This window comes from Lipotes vexillifer, unplaced genomic scaffold (assembly GCF_000442215.2).
Source record: "Lipotes vexillifer unplaced genomic scaffold, Lipotes_vexillifer_v1.1 scaffold1197, whole genome shotgun sequence".
Taxonomy (NCBI): domain Eukaryota; kingdom Metazoa; phylum Chordata; class Mammalia; order Artiodactyla; family Lipotidae; genus Lipotes; species Lipotes vexillifer.
The window spans coordinates 59,033-67,617 of NW_006780020.1; the positions used below are offsets into that span (position 1 = coordinate 59,033).

At 42.4% G+C, this 8,585-nt stretch overlaps 1 protein-coding gene across 4 annotated transcripts in view; it reads right to left on the bottom strand.

Moving 5' to 3' along the window:
• Window positions 1–5,590: 5,590 nt before the first annotated feature.
• SLC5A1 (solute carrier family 5 member 1) overlaps window positions 5,591–8,585 on the bottom strand; it is a 57,137-nt gene continuing 54,142 nt past the window's right edge. The window contains exon 15 of one of the 4 annotated variants that reach the window (XM_007453150.1): window positions 5,591–7,668. In XM_007453150.1, the coding sequence (XP_007453212.1) occupies window positions 7,451–7,668 (218 nt within the window). In that variant the 3' untranslated portion in view covers window positions 5,591–7,450. Of the gene's footprint in view, window positions 7,677–8,585 lie in introns of all 4 variants that reach the window. The other 3 variants (XM_007453151.1, XM_007453152.1, XM_007453153.1) reach the window with 3 other exon arrangements.

An 8,585-nucleotide genomic window follows, 5' to 3' on the forward strand; every position in this document is an offset into this window, starting at 1 on the left:
TCTCACCCCAACCTGCCATTAGCAACCTCAGTGTTAGCCTTGTCAGTGCCATGTAAGGATATCCTTTTATTTCCGTTGTGAGATTCAAGCACAGACCCAGAAACACAGGTAGAGCAAAGAAAACAGAATCCTCAGTATTTGGTGTGAGCACCTAATGATGTAGTGAATGGGATGGGGTAACGGTGACTGGGCCCAGCTATGTGTTTGGTACGCAGAGTGGCATTGGAACCCAGTGTATCATACACATGGGAGGTCAGGATAAAATAGCGGCTTAGACCTGAGACTGGCAAATCTAAGGCAGGGCCCAAATGAATACACGATGCCAGGGCACAGAATCAGGAAAGGAAAACTGGGGCAGTGGGCTGGTTGTAGGAGGAGATGTGTGGTAATAGTTCAAGCAGGCTTTCATGAACCAGATACTTTGGTGTAGCACCTCATGCATACTAACTTATGAAAATTAAACTATACCAGCTCAGTTGGAAAAATAAACAAAAAGTATAGCTGGAACAATAAAGATAGTACTGAAGCCATTTTAATACTTTGAGCACATGTTTCAGAGTAAGTGAAAGTTAAGGGCATAAATCTCCTATTTTCAGTATCCATCTTGTTTCCCCATGACACTGTCATGAAGGAAAGATCTTGTTGACTGAGACTCTGTGAGGCTAGAGTTGAAAGAGAAGTTTTTGTTGTTTGAACAACACTGCAGCAAAACACAAGTCAACGACTATATCTAGCTCTTAACTAATGAAACAATGAAATATTCTGACACTAGAGCAAAAACGGCTCTGCCCAGTTTTGTTTTGTTTTGTTTTTTGCGGTACACGGGCCTCTCACTGTTGTGGCCTCTCTCGTTGCGGAGCACAGGCTCCAGACGCGCAGGCTCAGCAGCCATGACTCACAGGCCCAGCCACTCCGTTGCATGTGGGATCTTCCTGGACCGGGGCACGAACCCGTGTCCCCTGCATCAGCAGGCGGACTCTCAACCACTGCGCCACCAGGGAAGCCCTCAGCTACTGTTTTGATAGAGATTTCCTTGAGTGACAGAAGCTCTCCCAGTCTTTTAAAACTGACTGTGCTGGGGGCCTCCTTCAACTCCTAGCCAGGCTTGCACCGGATCTGACCAAGGTGAAAGCTTAGCGTCTTCTCAGGTCTTTTCTAAGCATGTGTCTTACCCTGGTCATAAATATGGCTTTCTAAATTCCCCATTATATACGGTTGTTTTTGGATGTCTTAATTTCCCAGAGACACTTTCCCCAGATTTTGCCTTAGGCAGTCTGTTGTGTTTTGACAACACAAGAGTCTTTGCAAGTTTGGCTTGCAGTGTTTTCAAGCTTTTCCAGTCTGAGTTCAGAGTTAGATAAAACAGAGCTGCACCTAGTGTCAGTCCTTCAGGTAGCCCCCCAGACAGGTTAGAAGGGGCATACACAATAATTTGTGAACGTGGTCTGCTCTGCTCCCTCTGGAACTAGGGAAATGGTTCCACACTGGGGACATGAGCTACCCCTACTTTAAAAGTGGTGCCAATTTATGACTGGTGCTGCTTTAAAACTGCCACCACACAGCGAGAGGGTAAGGGAAGGGCAGTAAGATTGCCACAAAATCTTCCTGCCATTTTGTAGTGACTTTTTCTTGACTCCATGCTTGTTTGGTTGCTATAAACTTTTATAAAGCATTTTCCATAATTCTCACAAAATTGGTTCTGACAGTTTCTGCTCATTTTTCTTTCTTTTTTTAAAAACATCTTTACTGGAATATAATTGCTTTACAATGGTGTGTTAGTTACTGCTTTATAACAAAGTGAATCAGTTATACGTATACATATGTCCCCATTCTGCTCATTTTTCAATGTTTCTATTGGAGGATGAGAGTTTGGAGTGGCCTACTCCACCGTATTGTAGACATCATCGTTTTTATGATCTCCTCCTGATTTCTTTTTCTTTGAAGACTTTTTATATTCTTTGTCCTTTTTTCCCTAATAGTTTCCTGCTATCTTTTCCTTGTTGATTCACAGGAATTCTTTGAATAGTCTACCTACCAACTACTTGCTATTTTTTGTATTACTTCCTCACTTCATGTTCTGCCTACTCTCTTTCTGGAACTTCAAAGAAATGAATGTTGGCCTTCCTGGGTCCATGTCTTCTGAATTTTATTTCACAGTTTCTATCACTTTACCTCTTTTTAGTACATTTTAGGATAATTCATGGGCTTCATATTTCCATCCACTAAGGTCAGTTCTGTCCATTCTGCTATTTAGCCCATCTTCCAAGTATTCTGTTTCAACAAGTTAAATTTCCCTTTTCAATATCTTTGGGTAGATAGTATAGTGCAATATTAACAAACTGGAACTCAGAAGTCAGGACCCTGGCCCTGGAGCAGTCAGAGTTGTGGTGTGAGAATGAGAGGCAAGGAATGTAAGCCTGTAAAAACAGCTTGTGCTAACTAACATCGTGGACATGGTGTGAAAACTTGTTCTATAAAATCATAGACTGAGAAGCTTGGCTATTTGAAATGATATCAGTGAGAATGAAATAGCTCACTCTTGCCTGATGGCTCTGAGTCACACGGGTCACTAACAGAGAAACAGCCTCACTTTCCAACCCAGGTGCAGAGCTTCAGATAGGGGTCTTCAGACATAACATTCCACATTTAACTTTGAATTTCCAAGATAACAGGAACCCTGGGCCTGTTTCTTAGACCAGCCTGTATATTAACCCCTTTACACACTCTCTCTGTTTCACTTTGAACCGAACACAGTCTCACCTAAATTTTCCCTAAACTCCACACTTCCTCCAAATCCCATGGTAACTCTATCTCTTCCTCTATTTGGTGAGAAGCTGCACTTCTGCTTGAATGTCTCCCTTGCTGAAGCAAGTTGAATCAACCTAGCTTTGTGGGGCCATAGGTGTGTTCCTGGCTTCAAGAGGGGTCAGAAAGTGATGAAAAGTGGTGTTGCGTTCACTGAGTAGAAAAAAATGGAGTCTGCAAGATGGCTGGACCAGGTGAATGACTATTGAGGAGACAAGAATGGAGACAGAGAGAGAAGAAGAGAGGGTGAAGAAGAAGGAAGGGTGAGAAGAAGACAGATAGTCTTTTAAGGAAATGGAAATGCAATTCCTGATCAAGAGTCTGTCTGATGGTGCCCTATAGACCTTTGAGACAGCTATGAGAAGTGGATCTGTTCTAATAATGTAGGTGTGGGGTATGGTATGGTGAAGTTGGTGCAGCCACAAGTGAAGAGAACCAGGCTTGAAACGCAGAAGTTTATTATAGTCACAGATCCCAAAGAGGAGGGCACTGCATGCCATGCAGGGCCACAGGGGGAAGCACCACTGTCAGTCAGAAGGCAGAAAGGAGCAAGAGGAAGGCCTAGGCCACAGACTTTATTGGGGTTTCTGCAGGAAAGGAAAGGCAGGGCAGGTAAACAACTTAGGATTGGCCGGTTTGAGTAATTCTGGTGCGCTTTGGGCTATTGAGGTGGTCTCTAATTGCCAAGTATCTGGCCCTGGGATGATTTAAGACAGAGGAAATATTGCCTTGGTGTGTGAGAGTTAGATAAGGAGGTGGCTGGTGTATAGACATGATTGGTTGGTCAGTTTATGACAGATGTGATTCGGAACAAGCACTTTGCCATCTCTCCCCAGTCTGCAAGGCCTCCAAATGCCAGAGCATCAAAGTACAGAAAATAGGAAAATATAGTTAATATACTTGACCCTGTGATAAATGCCTATCAAACTGACAATTACAGAATCTAAGAAAATGCAGAACAGGATCTAATTCCCTTACAGATTATATTAGTTTGCTAGGGCTGCCATAACAAAGTACCACAGACTGGGTGGCTTAAACAGCAAAAATTTATTTTCTCACAGTTCTGCAGGCTGGAAGCCCAAGACCAAGGTGTCAGCAGGGCTGATTTCTTCTGAGGCCTCTCCTTGGCTTATAGATGGGCAGTCTTCTCCCTGTGTCTTCCCATGGGCTTCCCTCTGCATCCTGATCTCCTCTTATAAAAACATCAGTCATATTGGATTAGGTCCCACCCTAGTAATCTCATTTTAACTTAATTACCATTTTAAGGAGCCTATGTCCAAATACAGTCACATTCTGAGGTACTGGGGGCGGTTAGACTTTAACAAATGAATGCGTGGGAGAAGAGAATGCAATTAATCTTATAGCACAGGTAAAGTTAGTTATGCATCTTATGGATTTCCAAGTCATGGGTTCCTGTGGAAAAAATAATCTAAAGTGGATGTCATGTAGCAAAAAGAAATAGAATTACAAACTGAACATATAGGGCCTGAGGGTGAGGGAAGGCAGGTGGGACAGCGCCTTTGGGTGGCTGGATCACAGAGGTTTTCAACAAAGAGTTAATGAGAAAGCATCTGCTGCTCTCAGGACTCAGGCACCTTGACTTCTGGACTATCAGAAAATAAAGTGAAGCACCAGCATTCTAATTTGAATTTTCTCCAATCTGAAATATCCAGTGTTTAGTTTGACAATTTGGCCTTTGAGTGTGATCTAGGAATGCAGGTCCACTCAAGGACCAACTTCTCTCAAGCTGGGGGTGCCCTAGAACCAGAAAGCATCATTATCCATGTCCTGGGAGCCTTGGAAGAGCCCTCATAGAAAAGCAGAAGCTCCTCTGACAGAAAAAGCTGGCTGGGTCAGGGATGCAATGTGGAACTCGGGGACTGAACAACACTCACCTGAATCCTCCAGAGCTAGTCAAATAATGCTGCCCCATTAACCTCACCCACATCTCCATCAACCCATCAATGCAATGGCATCTCATTCAAACAACTTGGTTCACCAAAATCCAACTTGGAGGTTAGAAGGAGTACTCTTCGGGCTGAGTTTGGGGTAATGTTAAAAAAATCTCTCTCCTGCAACAAAGCACATGTTTTTCTCCCAAGGTTTGCCTTCGTGAAGCAGAACAAGCTGTAGCATATCTTTTAGGAAATGGTGATTTCAGTACTAGGAAAAAGTGGGTTCTAGTGAGTTTCAGAGGTAGAAATTTTTTCACGTATACACCAATGCCTGACTCAGTTATATGGGAGTAAGAAATGCTCCCAGGTATGTCAAAGGCCCCAGGACCAACATCACTCTGCAGAGAAGGAGCTTTATCTTCTCATTTTGAGAGATTCATTTTAAAATGGTCATCCATACTTAAAGAAGCTTTCTTCCTGACAGGGCATGGTTTTTCAGTTCTAAAACCTAGCATTAATGAGCAATCACTCTGCACCATAACACACATCTTCCATCTGAGGAAAAGAATAGCTCTTTCCTGCATCCCTGAAATTATTCTAGTATAGTTTATCACTTACTGGGCCCTGGTTACCCAAGTGGTTCAGTCTGTTCTAATGGGACATTGTGCATTGAAGGTAGTTACTCACCTCATGTTTACTAGTGGTTTTCAAGTGGAAATCATCTCCAAACTTTGCTACTTGTTGTTAAACTGTTCAAGTTGTTAGATTCTATTCTCAACTGTCCTGGCTCCTGCTTCCTAATCCATATCTTGTACCAACAAATGCTCACCACAAACAAGGTCAGTATTTGTCTAGAATCTCTAGAAAACAGGAAATCAGGATGTTATGGTTTTTTAATGTTTTTATTTTTTACCAAAGTAATAAATTTTAATGTACGGGACTAAATGCAGCTTAATATTACATCTGCTTGGCATCTTTCATGTATGTATCACTCATCCTCTTTTCAAAGTGACTTCGTCACACCCAGAGGAGGTAGGTAGATGCCATGAGCACCAAGGTCCCCATTTTTCAAAGAGAAAAATACAGAGTTGAGACAAAATAATTTACCACAGTATATATAGTGAATCATTGACAAGGTCAGAAACAGAATCTAGGACAATCTAGATACTTTATGCTGCTCCATCCACCAGCTTTCAATCCTCTCCCTTTATCCTCTCAAAGCTCAAAAATATCACAAACTACCCACAAAACTGAGTACTCTGAGTAATACTAGCCATGTGAAATTCTCCACTTTTCCCTGTTCTCTGCCTAGCTTAAGGGGAATATGAGGGCACATCAAATATTTTCTTTTCCTTTCACAAGAAGAAGCCATTCTTTACCTGTTGAACCATTGTTATACCCAAGGAACCACTCTCAGCTCTTTTCTAAGCTAGCCTGAAATCAGTCAATACTAACATCATGACTTCCACAGGATTATATTACAATATGATTAAGATTCCACAGGTGGAACTAAAAGAAATAAATTAATTTAATTTAATTTTAATTTTAAATATTTCTCCCTAGGAAACAGGTAAAACAAGAAATAAAATTGTTGAGTGCTACCACCTGGAACAGAGACCACCCACCCCAAACTTGGTCAATGGATGACCACCAATCAAGACACCTAAGAAAAGAAGAGCTGTGGTCACATGAACTCACAGGGAGGAGGATCTCTGGCTAAAAGTTTCAGTGTTTCGGGAGAGTGCGGCTGCTTTGAGATGACAGATGCCCCCAAGAGGCATATGTGCTCTATTTTGTGACACTGAGTCAGTTACTAAGCCTGTATGTCAATATCAGCACCATGAGGAAGAGGAGCCTCTGAAAAATGCACCCCAATTCATTATAGTCACCAGAGTGTGTACTCTGTGCAGCCATAAGGTTAACCAAAAATAAAGCAAGCGTTTATTAACAAACACCCACATCATTCATTCAGTCCACAAACATTACTGAGTGGCTAAGACAGTCCAGGCACAGGAAATGCTAAAATGAATGAAATCTCAACACAAAGAACTGACAATGGACACTTTTAAGAAAACCAGAAAATCCCCTTGACTCGGAATTATCTGCTTTCCCCACTGGTCTGAGGCTGGAGCCTAGGTCCCTCCCTTTGGCGTTAGTACTGCCATGTCCAGGCCCCTCCTTCAAAGAGCAAACACCCAGGACAGGGACCCCATCAAGCTCACATCCTCAGCTTCAACGTGTTCATCAGTTTATCAGATTGATCTTTCCTGTGCCAGGAAAACCTTGACAGGGATATCATGAGGAGGGGGGAGTTTTTTCTTTTTAAAAAAAAATGAAGGGGGAAGTTAGATAGGGAAAGTGGTAGGAACCAGGGAGACCACAACTCTTAAAATAATATTCAAGGGTCACAAACAATGTTGACGTGCTGAATCTGCCTGAGACAAACTTGCATCAGACATCACGGGCTTCTGTTTCTTAGTCTGCCTTTTCCTAGACATCAGACTGAGTGGAATTTCCTTCTGCAGCTCCGATATGTACAGATGACTGTATCACACTGGCCTCAGATACATAAGTTAACAGCAAAACAGCAATTTTTCTCTAGCTAGCCTGTAATTACAAATGTACACATTTATCAACTGGGCAAAATTTACAACTAGCTGGTGTCCCTTCAACACTGCAGAACGGGATTAAAAGGAGACAGAATAAAGATCCCAGCCTTCACAAGCACAGCCTGGAGCAGAAGGCAGGACTCAGGCAAAATACGCATGACAGAAAATGGCCACGGTCAGCAGGATAATGCCATTGATGTTCACTATCGTCCTCCACAAAGGCTTCTCCGAGGTGTCTGTCATCTTCAGCTTCATGGCTGCCTCCTCTTCCTTTGTCATTTTGGGGCCCTTCTGCTGGTCCAGACCACAAAACAGGTCATAGGCCCGCCTGAAGCATCCTTTTTTCTCCTCAGGAACTTCTGTGTCAGGGGAAAAGCATAAAAGGATTGTTGGATACAGAAGCAGGAGGCACCAGAAAAGGTTTCCAGGGGAGAAGCCATTCCATGAAACATCTTCCATTTTGCAGACATTTCCCAGTTTTCTTGTTTGCAGGAATGAAAATGGTACAAATTTATGTTTGTATAAACATAATTATAAGATGATGTTAATAGGTGGATTCTACATCCTTATGATCAGCTTGCCTACGTTTTATCTCTGTTGGGCGCAATATAAATACATTTTGATTTAGAACAGTCAGAATCAAACAGGAAATAACAGTTTATGAGAGAGAAATGTTAACAATTGGCTGGGGACTGTGACGTATGAAGAACATGGAAAACCCACCTCCCAAACACAGAAACTCATGTCTGTTTGCTACATCACTGAAAAGCAATGAGATTGGCATGACTCAGGAGTGCACTGGCTACACCTGAAAACTCCAAGGCTTCACAACAGATCCAGCCATGTGGTAAGGATTGGTCTGAATAGTCCCTGATACAAGGCAGCAGTAATCAACACTTCCAGGGCTTAAGATCTGATACTGCTGAGTCGAACCATTCAACTGACCTTGCCATTCAAAGTGGATGCCCACCAAGGGAACTAATTCTGTCCGCTGAGCCCAGGTGTGGCATTAGAGGTAGGCAGACCTGGGTTAGAATCTCAGGTTTGTGACTCACTAGATACAAAATCAAGCCCACTGTGTTTTCAGCACCATGGTCAGAGACCACTGCTCTCCTCTCTCCCAGTTCTAAGAATCACAGACTTACTGAATTGGAAAGAACCTCAGTGGTCAAGCACATACATGTGTCAGAAGTGGAACCAAAACCCAGCTTTATGGCCTTCTTTTTTTTTTTTTTTTTTTTTTTTTTTTTTTTTTTTTTTTTTTTTTTTTTTTTTT